General features: G+C 57.4%; 2 protein-coding genes across 2 annotated transcripts; both read left to right on the top strand.

The window, feature by feature from the left end:
• Nucleotides 1-3,880: 3,880 nt before the first annotated feature.
• VOLCADRAFT_56839 (uncharacterized protein) lies at nucleotides 3,881-4,330 on the top strand (the record flags this gene model as incomplete). Its single annotated transcript, XM_002947217.1, has 1 exon — nucleotides 3,881-4,330. A coding segment is annotated over one exon (450 nt), but the record flags the coding sequence as incomplete, so codon positions are not given.
• A 5,613-nt stretch (nucleotides 4,331-9,943) lies between these two features.
• VOLCADRAFT_87447 (uncharacterized protein) lies at nucleotides 9,944-19,207 on the top strand (the record flags this gene model as incomplete). Its single annotated transcript, XM_002947216.1, has 11 exons — nucleotides 9,944-10,123; nucleotides 11,492-11,942; nucleotides 12,687-12,794; nucleotides 14,190-14,645; nucleotides 14,696-14,895; nucleotides 15,356-15,511; nucleotides 15,764-15,943; nucleotides 16,339-16,409; nucleotides 16,537-16,549; nucleotides 17,137-17,173; nucleotides 18,876-19,207. The coding sequence occupies 11 exons, from the start codon at nucleotides 9,944-9,946 to the stop codon at nucleotides 19,205-19,207; spliced, it is 2,184 nt and encodes a 727-aa protein (XP_002947262.1).
• Nucleotides 19,208-20,168: the final 961 nt, after the last annotated feature.

Here is a 20,168-nt window from a genome sequence, read left to right as displayed (position 1 = left end):
ACATCTAGACGCGTGTGCTTCCAACCGCTCATCAACTAATCCTTGAACTCGGATACCACACCTTCCGGCATTGGCCTATTCCTAAGCCATTTCACTCGTTCATCTTCCTCATGTAGCCCTTGCAGGGCCGCCTTCCATACGTCGTGCCCCAGAAAATTTAGAAAATGGAGGACTAGTGACCCCCATCCGTCCCCTTCGTGGTTGGAGAGGGCCTCTACAATCTCGCACTTATGTATCCGCATTTAGCTCCACCACCGACGTGCATGTGCTGAGCAGTTACGCTTGTGCCCTGCGCCAGCTCTTGTTGACTAGCCCTAGAAAGGTCTCAGCTCCCCCCATGCCACTGTACTCATATACTTCATATTCAGCCCGTATACTTTTGTAATCCGGCATTCCACAAAAACATGCATGTCATCTTCAATCGCCCCACAGCCGCAAAGCCTGCAGGTGCATGCGGTGTAATCACGGCCGGTGCAATCACGGCCGTTAGGCCAGTTAATCTCTAACTCCCAACAGCCTAACCGGAAACACATAAGCGCATACACGTTCTCTGCAGTAACATTCGGCTCCGGGGTGTATAGTGCAGAGTTATCATGCAAAATGCCCAACCCTCACAAAGTGCTACTCAGTGCTACCCACATGCTCTTAAAACCGTGATCGGTGTGGATGTGATGCACATTGTCTCCAGTCTGTGTCTCCCACAGCTCTCCCATGACCTCCCACGCTGTGGCATGGACCGTATACTTATTGGGAATGCATCAAACCTCCAAAGACGTCATGTGATCATAAGAGAGCTTAAGAAAATTGACCCTGTATGTTGTGCCAACGTACAACTTCACCGAGTCCACACAGATCCAGGTGCTCCAGGTCAAGCTGCTGCTCCGTCATGGTGCCAGTGGATGGGTGCAGCTGCTGCGTCTGCTTACCCTCAGTGCAGGGCTTGCCTTACCTCTCTTTGGCAGCAGCCGTCACACCAGCCACACTCACACCCAAGCCCGTCACCATGTTGCTGCTGGCCATCTTGGCCAGGGTGTCTAAGCCCAGGAGGTGCCCAACTGCATCCAACACATGGGCAATCTGCTCTGGCTCCACCTCTCCTTTAGTGACGCTCATAGTGTGCAACAGCATCAAGAGGGTGGAAGGTGGCCTTGTACACAAGCATTTGTAAACGCAGGAAATAGTCATCGTCGGACTCTTGTAGTAGCTGGTACACAGTACGGCACAGTGTGCGGCACACATATTAACTACAAATGCACGCAAAGCACTCGACCAGCATCTCGAGAGGCCTTTTCAGCGGCCAGCTACTACAACTCTTCTGGCTCCATGTAGAAGTTGTGAAGCTCCTGCTGAACCTGCATCTTGTAGGCTTCCATGTTGGGGTTGTATTCATTTAAGAGCACCATCCACAGCTCCCGTGCAGTGTTGCACTCGGCGAACCGCCAGATCTCACAGCTCATTACACTTCTTCATGATGCCACGGGCCATCTTATCCTGCGCTGGTGTCAGCACGTCATGCAAGCTCTCAAATTTCACTGATTGCATCATCCAGGCCCGTCCTCTGTTAGTGGGTGAAGAGCAACTGTGATACTGAGAGAAAAATTTCATCACAGAAATGCGTCTTCCCATCGTCCTGGGTCTTGCCCAGCCCAGGTCTTGCCCAGGTGACACCACTCCATTTAGCAGGTTAAGATCCACGCTGCGATTCCTGGGCAGATCCCCGACATTGGTCGAAAATGAGGTTATGGCGAGAGACTTAAATGCTCGCAACAACGGTGGTACGACAGCAAGTGAACTCCAACATACCGAGCATCCGCGCAAATCAGTCTCTCTCTCTCAATACCATTTAACGTCTCTTCGCTAAGGTAGCGAGTAGAGACAACCAAGAGCCAGCCAAACTACACCGACCCGCAGTGGACAAGAAACAACGAAGCGTACCCAGAAATGGAGAATGAGGTATAAAATCCTGTCCCTTATTTGCCAAGCTTTGTCCGTGTCAGCGGCACTGGGCCACAAGAGTGGTGTCGGCGGGTAGACCGGCCGAGAGAAGGCGCGACTGAGGGCGTTTCCCGCCTTCGTCGGGAGTTAAGCGAATAATAGCGTTCCTGTTATCTCAATTAGTGCCAGCCGGGGCAACTGCTGAAGAGAAAAGCAAGCAAGCATACCTGGTCGTCCGACCCATTTAATAAGCAGCGACCGACGGAACAGTCGGACAAACCAGGAAGAGCGACAAGTCATCCATGCGGAATTAATTATCGCAACGAAGCGACGACAGAGCACCCGACCCAGAGCCGGGCCCAGTCCACCCCCATCTGACTTTCCGACCTTGTCCTTTTGACTTGCTCGTAGTGGGCACTGGCGAGGAACGCGATTGGAGGCGACGGAGAGGAGATGAATTTCCCAGACAGACCGGTGAGTGATTAGTTCGAGGGAAAGGCGGGGTGGCAGATGTCCCCTCTAGCGACGCAGTGACAATTGTTCCCTCTAGCGACGCGGTGGCAGAGGTCCCCTCTAGCGACGCAGTGGCAGATGCTCCCCCTAGCGACGCAGTGGCAGATGTTCCCTCTAGCGACGCGGTGGCAGTTGTTCCCTCTAGCGACGCGGTGGCAGATGTTTCCCTCTAGCGACGCAGTGGCAGTTGTTCCCTCTAGCGACGCGGTGGCAGATGTTCCCTCTAGCGACGCGGTGGCAGAGGTTCCCTCTAGCGACGCGGTGGCAGAGGTTCCCTCTAGCGACGCGGTGGCAGATGTTCCCTCTAGCGACGCGGTGGCAGATGTTCCCTCTAGCGACGCGTGGCAGATGTTCCCTCTAGCGACGCGGTGGCAGATGTTCCCTCTAGCGACGCGGTGGCAGATGTTCCCTCTAGCGACGCGGTGGCAGAGGTCCCCTCTAGCGACGCAGTGGCAGAGGTTCCCTCTAGCGACACGGTGGCAGATGTTCCCTCTAGCGACGCAGTGGCAGATGTTCCCTCTAGCGACGCGGTGGCAGAGGTTCCCTCTAGCGACGCGGTGGCAGAGGTCCCCTCTAGCGACGCAGTGGCAGATGTTTCCTCTAGCGACACGGAGGCAGATGTTCCCTCTAGTGGCGCGGTGGCGGATGTTCCCTCTAGCGACGCGGTGGCAGACGTTCCCTCTAGCGACGCGGTGGCGGTTGTTCCCTCTAGCGACGCGGTGGCGGATGTTCCCCCTAGCGACGCGAAACCGAGACACCTAGTGATGCTGAGGTCGACCACCTTAGCAATTAGGAGGTAGACCATGGCGGGTTCTCTAAGCGTGTTACGGAGGCCTTTCCTCTTAGCGTTTCCTTCGGGAGCTGACCCCCCTAGTGTTTTGGAGGCCGACCCTCCTAGCGAGTGGAGGTGACCCTCCTAGCGAGTTGGAGGTTGATCCCCCTAGCGGGTTGGAGGCCATTCCTCCTAGCGGGTTGGAGGCTGATCCTCCTAGCGAGTTGGAGGCTGACCCTCCTAGCGAGTTGAGGTGGATCCCCTAGCGAGTGGGAGGCTGATCCTCCCAGCGAGTTGGAGGCTGATCCCTCTAGCGAGTTGGAGGCCGATCCCCCTAGCGGGTTGGGGCTGATCCCCTAGCGGTGGGAGGCTGACCCTCCTAGCGATTGGGAGGCCGATCCTCCTAGCGATTGGGAGGCTGATCCTCCTAGCGATTGGGAGGCTGATCCTCCTAGCGATTGGGAGGCTGACCCTCCTAGCGATTGGGAGGCTGATCCCCCTAGCGATTGGGAGGCTGACCCTCCTAGCGATTGGGGGGCCGATCCTCCTAGCGATTGGGAGGCTGATCCTCCTAGCGATTGGGAGGCTGACCCTCCTAGCGATTGGGAGGCTGATCCCCCTAGCGATTGGGAGGCTGACCCTCCTAGCGATTGGGGGGCCGATCCTCCTAGCGATTGGGAGGCTGATCCTCCTAGCGATTGGGAGGCTGATCCTCCTAGCGATTGGGAGGCTGATCCTCCTAGCGATTGGGAGGCTGACCCTCCTAGCGATTGGGAGGCTGACCCTCCTAGCGATTGGGAGGCTGATCCTCCTAGCGATTGGGAGGCTGACCCTCCTAGCGATTGGGAGGCTGACCCTCCTAGCGATTGGGAGGCTGATCCTCCTAGCGATTGGGAGGCTGATCCTCCTAGCGATTGGGAGGCTGATCCCCCTAGCGATTGGGAGGCTGACCCTCCTAGCGATTGGGGGGCCGATCCTCCTAGCGATTGGGAGGCTGATCCTCCTAGCGATTGGGAGGCTGATCCTCCTAGCGATTGGGAGGCTGACCCTCCTAGCGATTGGAAGGCTGACCTTCCTAGCGATTGGAAGGCTGACCCTCCTAGCGATTGAGAGGCCGACCCTCCTAGCGATTGGGAGGCTGATTCCTCCTAGCGATTGGGAGGCCGACCCTCCTAGCGATTGGGAGGCTGATCCTCCTAGCGATTGGAAGGCTGATCCTCCTAGCGATTGGGAGGCTGATCCTCCTAGCGATTGGGAGGCTGACCCTCCTAGCGATTGGGAGGCTGATCCTCCTAGCGATTGGGAGGCGGATCCTCCTAGCGAGCGACACGGCACACGAGGCCCGACGGGCTCGAGCTAGCATCCCCCAGGACCAGGACGGGAAGACTTACCCTTGTATGGACGCGGAGCGAGCGAAGCTAGGCACGCGCCCCCGGACAAGGCAGCAGAGAGGGCACATAGCTGAATCTTATGATGAGACACCTGGCGAGGCAAGCAGGACAGAATCTCGGCGGACACCCACCCCCGTTTGCTACACGAAACGAGCACCTAGGCCGGAGGATGGTAAACCCTGATGCCTAAGGGGGCGCACCAACAGGTTAACAGACACGAGACCTGGCTTGCAGAGAGGCGAAGGTTGGGGCACGCATCCTGGGAAGCGCCCGGGGTGGGCGGTGAAGAGCAGGCCGTGGGGTCCTAGAGGCATGTTTGGCGGCGCACTTGGTGGCGGAAGGCCGGCATGGCAGAGGCCGCCAAGGCGGCGCCCCAGCAGGCGAGGCAGCCTATGGGCCACAACGAGCAGACGGCCCTAGACGCGGAAAGAGGAGCTCCAGATGCGTAACTTTCCGGCAGAGTGGAGCCTGGACAGCGACACTTTGTCCTGCACAGCCAAGGTCGCCCCGACCAGCCACCGGCTGCAATCGAGCGCTCCTAGGAAACCGAGCCTGTACGGTGGACACCCCGAACTGCGAGTTCGAGCACGAGGACGTCAAGAGAGCAGTGGAGCGCTGGGTAATCTGTGCTGGTCGCGACGCGAGAGGCACGGCGCGGCAATGGAGGAGTGTAGGCAGTGCTCTGCAAGGATCGGCTTAGCTATGGAAGGCGAGGGTGGGGGAGTGGACCCGCCCTCGTGCCATGACAGTGCGGCGAGTTTCTCGTTCGGTCTTGTGGAAGGACGGGACATGCACGCTGGTATGTGGCCACGCCCCGTGAATTGGAAGGAATTCAGGGCACCCAAATGTATGGTGCGTCGGCGCTTGGCCTGCGGATGGCGATGGAAGTAGTGGCCTGCGGGACAGAGAGATAGAAGCGAAGCATAGACGGCCGACCCTAACCTGACTGGGATTCGTGAGAGGTGCAGTGACGAAAGACGAGCTAGAGGCAGACCTTAATCCTGCGGAACCTGAAGACCAGGAAGCTGGCGCTCGGCGTGACCTTTCGAAGTTGTGCACTGGCCGACCACTGAAAATGGCTGTCCCTAACGCAGTTTCCTCACCCGATGTTACTTCGCCAGCCTCGCCTTCAATAGACTTACCGCACGCGGCAGAACAGCGGAACCGAGCATGGCAGGGAATCAACTCGGAAATTAGGCTGGGTTATCCGGCACACCCCTTAACCAGAAGAGTTGTAGAACAGCAAGTGTGAAGTGCAGCCTGGAACCCAGCCGACTTCCAGCCAGGACTCCTGCGAGCAGGCAGCGCTGTATTTCGAACTCCATAACGAGGCGCGAAGATAAAGCCGTAAACCAACACCGAGTGCATGAGACGCGATTAGAGGAAGCAACTTGCCGGAGAGAGAGCATAAAGGAACACTAGACCCAGACCCAAGCAGGGCGAGAGATCACACGGGCAGAAGACGAGCGCGGGACAGACACCCTATCACCAGAGACAGACGGCCAAGACACTGGCCCGTGGTGCGACCCGGAGGAAGACGCGCCGTTGATGCGCTTAAAGAAAGTGCCCATCAACAACACTTTCCACCCGATGTCGCGTTGCCTGCACCGCCCGAGACGGATCTAACACGCACAGCAGCGCAGCCGAACCGGGCATGGCTCGGCATTATTACGGCAACACAGGCTGGGCCCACAGACCGGCCGCCGATGCCAGAAGCGAAGTTCGAATTGAGGTACGAAGCGCAGCTCGAACCCAGCCGGTTTCCAGCCAGGTCCCCCGCGAGCATGCAGCTCGCTATGGCGCCGCTACTTGAACTCCACAACAGGGCACGATCACCAACTCACAACCAACGCCTGTGTGCTAGCCTTCTTAGAGGAAGGGGTGCGCTTCACCTGGGTGGGAACGCCCGGCTTGGGCCCTCAGTTCTTCCCACAGCGCCGCAAGAAGCACCGTATAGTCCTCCAAATGATCAGCCAAGCCACTGGCCGCGAGGTGGACCCAGAACCGTACCTAACCGGCAGAATGCCGCATGTCACCTAGTTTCCCAACCACCGCAGCACCAACCTGCATAGCGCGTTTGCCACAGTAGACACCCAGAATGGCTTGGACGTGGGGTGACGCGCAAGTGCCCCTCAGAGTGGGGACCACCTACGGTCGTCAACGGCCTACAGGTAGTAGAAGGCAAGGAGCTGCGCCTATACACGAACCCCATGTACCCCAACCGCTTCATGGAGACCCCGCCGCTAAAATACGAGAGCACGTCTTGGACTTGCCAGGCTTTCTGTGAAAGGACGATTTCCTCTTCACAACAGACGACAAAACGGCTATTGGATCCTACTGCTATCACCCAGACATGTACCGCGTTGCCGCATTTGAATGGGTTGGCGACTTACACTACTGGCTCGTAATGGCGTTCAGTTTCGCCCCGGCCTGCTGGGTTTACAGCCTGCTAAAACAGGAGCTGTTTCGACCGATGCGGAGCGAGGCTTAGACCTGGCTTACTTTATCGACGACTGCACGGTGGCGGCGAGGACACACACGGCAGCACAACACCTGTGCCGGGCAGTCGTCAACCTACTCATCGGCTCTGGGTTTCACCCTGAGCCCGAGAAATGCCAGCTGCGACCGTCCCACCGCGTCAAATTTCTAGGCTTCATTGCCGGCACGCAGCACGAGGTATTTGACGTACCTGAGAACAAAGTATCGTCAGCTGGCCGAATCGGTCGAGCACCTGGAGACCGCGGAACCATCAATCACAGCCAGGAGGTAGCACGGGTGGCCGGATGGATCATGGCCATGAACCCGGCAGTGGCTGCGGCGCCGCTCCACGCGCGTGTGGTTGGGCGGGCGGCAGCAGGAGCAGCAGATCTGGGACGAAGCGGTGGGGGACCCGACCACTTTCCCCCTCCAAGGCACGGCTCTCCCTCACCCTGCTGCGCCTCAAGAACGCTAGACGGGGGCGACGCGGCCCAGCCGTGTGCTGAGAGTGGCAGGCATTATGCCTACAGCGAGTGGACGAGCTGTACATGAAGTGCGCGGATTGGGACCTGGGAGTGCAGCTGGTCTGGCATCCCCGCTCGGAACAGCAACAGCAATACGCGGATATACTCTCCAAGTTCGGAGACAGCTCGCAGGGGTGCTTAGACGACGCGGTTCACAAGCCTGTGGGCGGAGACATGCCTGAAAGGATGCGGGCCACGGTCGTCATTTTGCAGACGAATTCTCCACAAAAGTACCAGGGGTGCTTCTTTGCATCGCTATTGGAGGCCCCACGCCCTAGCAGTGGACGCCTTCACCCAAGACTGGAGAAAGTGGAGCCGCCAGGACGTTCTGTACCTTAAACCCCGTTTCGACCAGACGGGCGAGTAGTGCACAAGGTTGCCGAGGAGAAGCCGGACTGTGTCTCGATCATCAGGTTTGGCCGCGCTGGGGAGAGCTAGGCTGGCAACGTTACCCATAAAAGCGCGGAGGCGTTTGCCGCACATCCTCACCCCTTTCAGGCCGAGTTACGCGACCGAGGTAGTGTTCATTTTGAGGTAAGGCAGGGCCGACTAGGCGCGAGAGTACGACAGGAAAGATAGCGAAAGCGAGGATCCAAGGAAGCCCGGAGACATGACAAGGCTGAGCCTTGCAGACGAGCCGCAAGGCGGTGTGGCTGGGATGTGGTGTGGCCTGATTAAACATTGGGATCGGGTGTAAGGCTGGACGCAAAGGCCCACTTCACGCTAGTCCGGTACGGAGCGACGAGCATTTACATTCAAGCACCTTGTACCGCTTTCAATATTGTCGGTGTTATAGTTTCACTATTCAATTCGATAAGCCTCATGTTGTTATTAAAACAATGTCTCCCAAGGATGGTGGATTTTTAGCGACGGCGAGCCAGTCCGAGCCAGTAGGGTAAGGCCGCGTCGCGGCACGTAGTTATAGGCAACGGACGAGAGGGGACGAGCGTGGCAATCGCAATCCGAAGGTAGTGGGCCCCATTTAATCTTACCTAATATTATTTTAGGTGTTTAGACATTTGAACCTGTCTCCTCAGACCTTAAACAACCTTAAACAACCTTTTGCAACCTAAACGTCCTGAAACTGGGTTCCTGTCTTCAAGGAATCGCGATAAAGAGCACATCTATGAAACAAAATAGACCTAAGTAAAAACCCGCGTTGGAATATGCAGCTTGACGTGGCCTGTCATTGTGTTAAAGGTTAACAGGGTGTTTCCACTTGGCCGAACACTAACACTAAGTTTGAATGTTCTTCGTCCTGGACTCGTCTCTCGCCGTTCTAAATGCATATGTTGATACTACTAATGATAGTAGAAAATATTCATCAAACAAATTGGAGGTTGGGGCACTCCTGGCGGAGAACCGTAAGGCCTAGTGGAAACACCCCGTACACTAAGTCCACACTAGCGCACACTAAAGTTAATTGGACCTCAGACCTGCCATTAACTTTAGTACCTAGCACTAACTATTTGGCGGGCAACTTTTATGAGCTGGATTTCCCTTCTGACCATAGACTTTAGACGTAAGCAGCTATCTTTTTTCCTTCCTGCAAACGCCGCGTTGACTTGCGCACGCCCAACACCGACAGCCTCAGAACACCGCCATTTTGCAATGGAGCCCTCCTTCAATAACGTTCAGCAAACATATACTGCTCGTTTGCCTTCCTTCGCTGGCCGGCCGTTGCCAATGCACCATGCGGACTTCATGGCGGACATCATGACGCAGGCTGCGCCGCAGCGGATCTTAACTACGCGAATGCTTAATTATCAGCAATTAATCCCTGGCGCTAAAACATTCATAATACGAAAACAATTTTGGTTTCGGCGCTCCTTAGTGCCGCTAGTGGAAACACCGTCACACTAGCACTATACTAAGTCCACACTAGCACATAGTGTACCGAAGATAGTGTCCGGCCAAGTGGAAACACCCTGTAAGGATAGAGGGCTTAACCCGGCTTCCAGCGCCCTCCAAAGCGCGACCACCCTCTCCTGCAACCGCGAAAGGTTATCAAACACATTTATTTTGCAGCTTACTGTGGCTCTTTTGCTTCCTTGCCAAAGGCTCGTGCTGTCTGTATGCATATTTCGTGTACGAAAACCCCTTTGCGACAATTCAACTCAAAACAGTTTCAAAGGTTATTTTAATCACACTTAAAAACCGATATGGCCTGGGATTGCAGTGGGCCTCACTTAAGGTGATCTTGTGCCTTTGAGCGAAAGTGGCACAGGCCGCTAACTGTGAAATCAGAAACACTTACTCTTAATCGATACGTATCAAAGGACACAGTTAATCTAGCTTATTATGCCACGTTGTTCAGGTGCACATAAGATATGTCGCGGTGGCTGGTTGGCTCCCAGCTGCTCTTCATGCTGCGAGCCTTAAAAACCGCATTAGTCCTCCTTTGCATTTTCAAGATAATAAAAGGCTATGAGCTGGCGCCCTCGGACCCTACGTCGTTTTCCCTCATCGCATGCGAGGTGGCAACGGGTGGCAACGACACCATTAAACACGTACGTCGACGCCCTTGCGCCCGGGCGTTATCTGTTTGCAAAATACAAAACATTCCTTGAATAACTTAGATTTTAGTAACCACTTCTCATATGACATTAGTACGTCCTGGTTTCGACACGCGGGTTTCGGTTGACTATATTCGCATGTGGCTACACACCTTGCAGGTTCCCGAGCCTGTCCTACCGCTGGTGGCGGGTTCAAGGCCATGTCTACCGGTGTATATCGCATTGGCTCGCGACCACTCTCGACGGGCGCAAATTTTCGGTGCGGACGAGCGCCTCAGCTTGGTGCTGGTCTCCGATCCCTGGGCGGCGGCTGTACTACCGCCCACACCCATCAGTACCAGAAATACTGCGGCCGCCAATCAGAGTAGCTCCCCATATAACGCCGCTGGAACTAGCTTTGGAAGTGTTTTGGAGAGCGTGCCAGCGTTAGGAGACACCACCACCACGGGAAGTAACTCTGTACCAGCAGCAACTGCACCAACGGCCGCAACGACACCAGAAGCGGCAGAAAGTACAGCGACACCGGCAGTAGCAGCAGCAGCAGCAGCAACAATGAATGGACGATTGCTGGCACCGGAGGCGAGAGCGGTTGAAGAATCAACGAGGGAAGCAGCGGCAGCAGCGGCGGTGGCGGCTGGCATCGCACTTGCAACTGTAGCAACACGAGCACCTACGTCTACGGATGCAGCGGCGGCGGCGGCGGCAGCGGCGGCGGCGGCAGTAGCTTCTGATCCGCCATCGCCGCCTGTGCTGGCAGCCCAGGGTCGTTTGGAGGCAGCAGCTTTGCCACTGGTGAGTACGACATGGGGGTTCCGGGCGCCGATGGCTTGTCTGCTAACCCTCAATCGTGCTTAAGTATAGTGCGTGTCTGCCAGCTCATCATATAAACACGCATGCATCTTGCATGTCGGTAAGACGGAGGGCGGAACCATCTGCTGCTAAAGTGTGCAGCTAAAGTGCCTTGCACACAAACAGAGAAGAGACAAATCAAATTCCAGGCGGGTCAGCAGCGCGAGCGAAGCAATAATTTGGCATGCCGCGTACCTGGCGAGCAATCCGAGTGCTTTATTATTAACATCTGGTTCCGCCGAGATTTGGCGAAAAATGGTTCCGCCCACGTTTGACCACACATGGCCATGTTTTCTTTGCTTTATTTTTGCTTATTTTTGTGTTTTTGGTTGATATAAAAATTTTCGACAGGCTGCAGGGAGATGCAAGTACGGTGTCTTCAGAACCCAGAAACCCTAAGTATCACATATGCACATACGCATCACACAGTAACACGCCTGAGTTGCTTTTTTCCTCTTCTCACCGCTCCCGCCCTTTTTGCCTCTTTTGCCCGCTGTTTGCCCCCTTTTCCAGTTGATCTCCAATAACGGGACCTGGCTGCAGCAGCTGAATGCCGCAGCGGCCGCCGGAGAGTCCCTACCGAGACAGCTCCTGCCTCCCCCCACTGGCAGACCCGGAGGGCCCCCCGCAGCGCCGCTGCTGCTCTTCTACCGTCGCGACTGGTGGGAGGCACTCACCTCCACGATTGGCCAGCTGAAACGGCCCAACGCTACTGGGGGGGCATCCGCCGCAGGTGGCAATGGCAGCGGCGGTGGTGCCGCCGCTGCTGGCGCCCCGGATGTTGGTTCTGGAGCTGCTGCGGGTGCTAGAAACGCTAGTGGAATGGCCGCGGCGGCGGCGACGGCGGCGAGTTCTGTGCCGCCCACCTGGACATTGTTCGTACTGTTGCTTTCGGATCTGCTGAACCGTGATTTTGACGGTGACGGCGTTCCAGATCATGCATTGTGTGTGGACCTGATGCCGGGTATGTGGATCAGCGTGTGGGCGTTCGCCGTTTGTAGTGGAAGTCTATGTTTAAGATCGGTCGAACAAAAGTTTTGGCCGACATTCAGTGTTACGGCGCCTAATACCACGTCTATGGCAGCCAAGTTGCGAGGTACTTCGGAAACCTCTTCATCCCGACAGAGGGGGTGGGAGAGGCGGGACGGGGGGATGAGAGGGGGCTGGACGATGCGGAGGGGAAGGAGTGGAAGGAGGACAGGAGGGAATTACATGTAGCAAAATCAAGAGGAACAACTGCCGACGACGTCCAAAATTGCGAACTGCTGTTGGAGAGTCCAAAGTGATGACGCAACCGCGCTGTGAACTTTATTACCGACATATTTAGGAGGGGATGAGGCAGGCGGAAAAGAGTTTTGGGTCGACTGGGTCGCTTTTCTCCTGCCGCTCTCCTGCAACCCCGTATCTGGCGCTGTTGCTCCTGTCCTTCCAGTATTTCGCCATCCCTTCCGTTCCCTCGATTCCTCCACTTTTCACGTACCAATGCAATTACACCCTTCCTCTTTCCCCAGCGCTGCGGCCCGTCGAGTGGTCCATTTTGCCACCAGCCTACCTACACCTCCCGCTTCCTCCCCCCTCCACGTAATCTTCTTGTTCTTCTTCTTCTTCTTCTCCTCCTTGTCCTTTCCCACACGCCACGTGTCCCACCATGTCCACCGCGGTACGCCAATTGGGGTTTCACCCCCTTTCCCCCACCTTCATTCCTCAGGGTGTAAGGGCGGCGCCGTGCTGGCCGCCATTTACGCGTCTTTGGCACAGACCCATGGGACGGCGCAAGGCCTGTGGTTTAATCAAACTGACTTCAACCCGCTGCTAGGTGGGTTCAGGGCTGCGACAGTGGTCTGTGTCCCTGGGGGATTTTCGGTATCTAAGGGATTGTGGAGGCGAAAGTTGGCGACAGAAACGGGTTGGGCTACCCGGGCAGTTGCGTAGGCTTAGACCTCGGAACTGGACTTGGGCGGGCGCTGCGATGACCCGAATCATCCTGGACCGGACCGGAACTGACATGCACATGTGGCATAAACACACGCCCTACACGCTCGCAACCCCCACATACCCCCAGGTGGCCACGCCCTCCCTGCTGCAATGCGCCTGTACGGCGCCCTTGCCGCCCTCAACGCCGCACCCTTCACACCCCGCCGTGGAGCACACACCATAGCGTCCGGGCCCCCCTACACCGTCAACCGAAGCAGTACCGGCAGTAGCATCAGCAGTACCAGTACCAGCGGTAGCAGCATCAGCAGTAGCAGTGCTTCCTTCTCCGCTAGCAAGGTGCTTGTATCGTTAGCTGAGCTGCGGTTGGGAGGGGCTGCAGTGGACTCCGCCAGCGGCGCCCCGCTGTGTGGTGCCGTCAATCCGCTCTTCGCGGCGGGCCGCTGTCTCTTCACCTTGGAGTGGGGGAGTGGGGCCACCTGGCTGTTGGAGCGGAGAGCTGGTGGTGAGCGGAGAGCCGGTGGGGGCTTGGGGGCGCTGGGGGGCTTCCAGGGAAGGCAAGAGGGACGGGAGGCTGAGTGGCCCTAACGCCCGTATGTCAGGAAGGAACGGCGGAGGTTGAGGGTTGCGGAGGTTGAGGGTTGCGGAGGTTGAGGGTTGCGGAGGTTGAGGGTTGCGGAGGTTGAGGGTTACGGAGGTTGAGGGTTACGGAGGTTGAGGGTTGCGGAGGTTGAGGGTTACGGAGGTTGAGGGTTGCGGAGGTTGAGGGTTACGGAGGTTGAGGGTTACGGAGGTTGAGGGTTACGGAGGTTGAGGGTTACGGAGGTTGAGGGTTGCGGAGGGCAAGGGTTGTCGGAAGGGGAAGGGGGAAAAGGCGGGAAAGGTCAATTGTTATGGTGGATGGGTAGATGGTCACGGTGGTGGCGATGGTGGTGGTATCATGGTAATGGGACGAAGTAGACTGGTCCGGGGTGCGTGGGGGTGTCTGGGCTCACTCCTGGAAGCGCGCGGGGTAAGGAAACTGGGACGCTGGGAAGGGCTCACACAGGCACACAGCATGACTCAACCAACATGTGTGCGCAATGGAGGGGCTAAGGGACGGGCAGCACGTGCAAAGTGCAGGCAGTCCAAAAAACGTGTTTCTGTCCGCCCCCATACCTTGCCCGCATCGCTGGCCTTCTGGCCTGCGTGGCTACCCAAAGGACATCTGGAGTTAGTGCGGCTATCTTGCGTTCTCCATTTAAAGCACCTTCCCCTTTTCCGTGTCCGTGTCCATCAGGCATCCCGCCTGGGGCCCTGGGTGTTGCGCTGCTTCCGGGAAGCGACGTGGTCGAGTTTGGGCCGCCGATGGAGGGTGTTGCGCCGCCGCCAAGCTCAAGTAGCCCAGCAGCTACTGCTGGCAGCGGGGCGGCCACTGGCAGCAGCGACCTCGACGGCCGTGCAGCGGCAGCCTCCAGCGACACCAGCGCCACCGGAAGTACTGGCGCCGCCGCAGCGCCGCTGGATGGGTTAGTTACGTGTACGGCGGTTCACTGCCCATACGGCACCGCTGTCAACTCGACAGTCCTGGAGGTCGCAGCGACCGCCGTGAGCCTCAACCTCCAACTGCCAACCAACACAACGTACCCGAACGACGGCGGCAGCGGCGCCGCTGCCGGTTCCTCCTTGTACTTGCAGGCAGTACGGCAGTTGCCCGACACGTTGCTGATCAACCGCGCGCCGTTCTACGGGGAAAGTGAGGAGACGTGGCTGCTACTGCCGCCGGCGCCGCCGCCCGCAGCACAGGGGCTACTGCCGCCTTTGTCGGTGTCCAACAACCTCCTGTTACATCCTCCCTCTCCATCTTCGTCCTTAACGTCTTCACTGTCTCCGCCGTCTTCACCGCCATTGTTGTCGTCGCCGTCGCTGGGTTCGCAGCAGCAGCCCAGCGCCGAGTCACCCATTCTCCGGATGGCCCAAAGGACCCGAGCGGAGGAGTTCGTAAGGTGCGTCCCCTGCTGCGTACAGCCTGCTTCGTACTTCAGCTGTGGATGTTTGCTTTTTGTGGGTGGATTTCACCCATCGCGCCCCACTTGAAAGGTTTAGGAATGCAAGGACAACATGGGTCTGGTCGCGGTGCCGTACATATTGCCGATCCTGTACGTAATAAATTTATGCTCGTGCATTTTTGTTCCAGCGAGGACCTTCTTCGCAAACGCATGAACGTGAAATCTGCCGGGCTCACGTCATGCCGTCCACCTGGCAGCTTAGGTACTAAATCCGTTTGGGGCCCGTCACCCGAAGCCTTCCCTCCATGATCCACTTGTGCCTTTCTTGACTCTTGACCCCGAGGACCGCTGCCGCCAAAGCAGCCGCATCACTACTTGAGCACTCCCAAGGAGGCTATAAACCTAGGAGTGGCCAGGAAGGTGTCTTCTCTGGTCCTCCGCTCCTCTGTCTGCTGAGAATACGGTGGTGACGGAGGTGGTGGGTGCTAAGAACCTGGGCGCCCGCAACCCCTCCCTTACGCATGCTTGTGCTCCCCGCTGCCGTTTCGAAGATTGGTGTCGTATCAACTTTACCTTAAATACGGGCTCGTCACGCAGCTGGCTATACGGCAAGGTACGGCTGGATTGCAAAGCGGGAAAAGGTCATGGAAGCGGTGAAGGAACGGTCCTTATGTTAGCGTCTAAAATAGAGACTGGAATATGGCGTAGATGTCGTATGTGGACGGGCGGGGGCCCGCTCTTCCTCCGCTTGGCTGCAGCCGGGATGATTCTAGGCCACCCTGCACCGCACTCTGCTCCCTGCCTGCCGTAACCGCGCCCTCCACATCTCATTCCATTCGCCGCAGGTCCCGCTGCCTCGCCACAGAGTGTTGTGGACGCCACTGCAACGCCGCCCCTCGACACCGAGTGGAACGCATCCATGTACGGTGACATTGTCGTACTGAGTGGCGTTACACGCGCCACGCCACCGACGGGGGAGGTGACGGCGGCTGACGTGGCAGCTTTGCTGAATGCCGACCCTAGGGACGCCACGCGGTTGGCGCAGGTGCGTACGAGCGGTTGGCGGCTTGTACGGGGCCTATCGTGAATATAGAGATGCATTAAGACCGGGCAGTAAAGCTTTGCGCAACTTCCTTGACTGTGTAACCGAAAGTGAGCAGCAGCAGCTCAGCTGCTGCCCAGCTGCTGCTGATGACGATAGTGACGATGCTGCAGCATCAGCTGCAGGAGCCAACCGCATCAGAAAAAAAGCAGCTGCGACAATAGTCGTAATAGGTAGTGTGTAATGGCTGTGTAGTAGGTATTAAGCAGCCACGGCCCCTGTCAACCTGTTACAGCGGCTGTTCAAATGTTTAAATGCACTTTCGTCTGTCCGTTTCCGGTCCTCTGTGCCGCGACGACTTCACGTCGGGTCCCTTTCTAACCCATAAACATGGGCAGGTGATTGCCTCGGCAGTGCAGCACAAGAACGCAGCCATGGATATCCAGCTGCCGTACAGCTCACATTACAGGTGCGGCAATAAGAACGGCTCCCCAGCGATGAGGGTTTGTTTGCGTGCATGCATGCGTATCGACGCGAGAATTTTAGATGGCTGTAGCCGGCGCTCCATTTCACGTTTCCGCAACCCTCTGTGGCAGTGCGTCGCGTGCGGTAAGGCTACTGTACTTCTTTTCATCATCGCACCTCATGTGTGATTCTCACGCTTTTCTGTGGCTGCAACACGACATTTGCAGTTGCATGCTTGTGGTTTGGACGTGTGGGCTGCTGTCCACTAGTGATTGCACTTCACGTCCTTACCCGTTCCTGCCCTGCGCGCTGGCATGACTGCGAAATGACTCCCCTCCTTCCTCCCTTCCTCCCTCCCTCCCTCCCTCCCTCCTCCCAACCTCACTCAACTTAACTCACCATCGCGCAGGTCTGTTCTCGATCAGCTGGCTGCGGCAACGGTAGCTATGTGCAATACGGCGAACAGTGGCGCGAGCTGTAGCAGCAGCAGTAGCGGCGGAGGTGACGGCTTGTACGCTGGAGGTGGTGATGCTGCTGTCGGCGGCCGCAGCAGCCAAAGTAGCAGCGGCAGTAGCAGGTCTCCTGTAAGCCGCCGAAGAGCTCAGGCTGCGCCGTCCTCACTCCCTTCCGAAGCTACTGCTACTGCCGCACCGGCCGGCGATGGTCTTACGGTGACGGTAAAGGCAGCAGTAGAGGAGCCCCTGCAGGAAGATCCCCTGCTGGTGCTGCAGGCCTGGGCGGTGGCGGAATTCGGAACCATTTCGCGGAGTGAGTGGGTTTACGTTCCCGTGTGATGCTAGTTGGTTGTTGGGTGGCGAGACCCGCTTTTGCATCAGCTAGGATGGTTGTTGAGGGTAGGTGGTGGGCTGGATTGGTGGGCTGGATAGCTAGGTGGGCCGCTGGGTGGATGGGCGCACGGTTACATCCGTTTGTTCCTCCGTGCGCGCCTCACTACCTCACTCACGCCAGCCGGGGCGCTCTCCCAGTCCTGGCGGCACAGACGGCGCAGAAGGACACAGCGGCGCAGAAGATGCGAACCGAACTAAGCGAGAGGCGCCACACCACCTCTGGGATCCCTAAATAGGCTACCTGCCGTCACTTCACCTGGCCAGCCCAATCGCGCGCTCTATCCCGTCTAGAACACCAAAACAAGGACAAACGGGGGCAGGGGCTCTAATCAGGGGGCTCCACTGCACTCTCAAAGACGAGGCAGGGGAAGACCTACCCACGCCAGGCGCGGCCCCTCAGAAGACTCTCCTAGCCAAGGACACCCATGCAGCCAGCAAGGCAAGAGATACACGGAGGACCACGGGCCTGAGTCGCCACACCACAAAAGCCAAGACGCTGCTGCACAAAAACACCAAACACAAAGCGAGCACTCGCACGCTGGTCCCTGAAGGCCAGCTGTTCAACTACCACAAGCAACGCGCGTCTCACGAGGACGGCCACCACTACCTCACCGGTCCACTAACAACCGAGGCAAAGACTGGTCCGCACGGCAGTGGGGGTTGCGGGCTCCCCCTGGCGCAGCCCAGCGCAAGGCAAAACAAAAACACCTATTGACCGGTTAGAACGACAAGCCAGCGCGGCGCCCCCCTATAAAGCCCGGAAGAGGCACGGCTCACAGACGCTGCCTCCTCCCGCTAACCACGCTGAGAACCCTCCCCTTCTGTCCCTGGCCGGCCGGCACAGCGTCACCTACTCTCCCTCTCCATCCCATTCTCCTCAACCACTTTCCCCACCCCTCTGTACTCCCACACGCCACCTACGCCGTCCCTCCCAACCGCCAGAAGCACAGAACCTATTCCCCTCTCTTAGACGGGCCCCAATTCCCGGGGAGAGGGCACACACTGTAGTAGCTGGCCGCTGACAAGGCCTCTCGAGATGCTGGTGGACACGCTTAGCGCGTATTTGTAGTTGTTCACGGTGCCGTACAATGTACCGGCTACTACACACACACACACACACGAACACACACAGCCCGGCTCCGTTTTCCCCCTGCTAAACCACGCGACCCTAGGTCAGGACACTGTCCTCTCGCCCAGCCCTCCACCTGCCCAGAGCCTCCCTGCTCTCCTCGCCCGCGCGCCCTTCCCACCTATCCCTACTCCTGGCTCTCTCCCTCTCTCCCTCACTCTCCCTGCTTCTCCACAAAAATGCCCCTGACCCGGCACTAGCAAGGCTATTTAGGCCGTGATTTCCACTGTGCTGTACACCGCACCCGCTGCTCCACGACCGCCAGGATGGGGTGCTGCGGCCCGACTCTGTCCCAGTCGTGTCGGGGGGTCTCCAGCGCCGCGAATGAGCACAGGCGCGCCCAGGAGTCTGCCACCACCCGGGCGCGTGCTACTGTTGCTGTTACTGTTGCTGTTGCTTTTGCTGTTGTCCTTGCTATCCCAGGCATACGTGTGGATTATCATGGCAGGTCGAAATTCGACATCCCCTCTCGACGATCGCGCCCCGCTTGCAGGTTTTCCCTACCCAGCCATTCTTCTGCGGCTCTACGCCCACACCATTGGTGCCATAAAGCTTTCCCGGCTGGTTCCGGAGCCTCCTTCTGCGCCAGCAGCGCCACAAGCCGGCCGCATGCGCCGCGCTGCAATGATCGCCGGCATCACCGCCATCGCCGCGCTCGTCCTAACGGTTGTTGGTTGCGGCATCGGCATCCTGTTGTGGCACTTCCGGTGCCGCCGCCGCCGCGCCAAGAAGGGCTGCGGGGTAATGCCGGGGGCCCATCCCAACACTACCCTCGTAGTCACGGATGTGCAGGTGAAGCAAATTCTTTGTACGGTAGTACGGTAATACGGCAATAAATGGTTGGCGGCCCATAATAGCGCCCCTTGATGGACATCGTTTGTGGGGGCACACTTGTTGCTGCTGGCCAGCAGTAAGGCAGGTACAATCTGTAAGAATCTGCGCTTGAACTTGGCTGGCCATTGGTGGAGCATTGCAAGTTTATTAGGTGGTTTAATATTCACCGCACCGTTATGTGTGCTTGGATTATTCGTGCTTATACATTTCGCAACGCGCTCATAGTCGGCCCGGAGTAATAGTGCCGTCGTGGCAAAGATGTGTACGGGAAAACGTGGGCCTGCGGTTGAAGGGTAAAATGTTTAGTAGCCGAATATGTTAAAGTGCTCCTACGTGTACGGCTACCCCCCAGGTGCCTTACATCCACGGCAAATCCAAGCTCGTGCGTCCACGTCACCTTTTTACGTAAAGGGCCAACATTCGTAGCGGGTGTTGATTTTTTGTTGTTAGGGTTTTAGACCATGCGGCGCGTGCATGTGCCTTCCCAACTGCCCCGCGGTCCCCGCCCCGTTTCCCCCCTTCGGAGATTGGCAGTTGGTTATTCACTTCTTGCACACACACACACACACACACACACACACACACACACACACACACACACACACACACACACACACACACACACACACACACACACACACACACACACACACACACACACACACACACACACACACACACACACACACACACACACACACACACACACACACACACACACACACACACACACACACACACACACACACACACACACACACACACACACACACACACACACACACACACACACACACACACACACACACACACACACACACACACACACACACACACACACACACACACACACACACACACACACACACACACACACACACACACACACACACACACACACACACACACACACACACACACACACACACACACACACACACACACACACACA

The sequence above is a fragment of the Volvox carteri genome (genome assembly GCF_000143455.1).
Source record: "Volvox carteri f. nagariensis unplaced genomic scaffold VOLCAscaffold_5, whole genome shotgun sequence".
Lineage (NCBI taxonomy): Eukaryota > Viridiplantae > Chlorophyta > Chlorophyceae > Chlamydomonadales > Volvocaceae > Volvox > Volvox carteri.
Note: the sequence above shows the minus strand (reverse complement) of the source record. Positions and strands in the feature narration are given on the sequence as shown.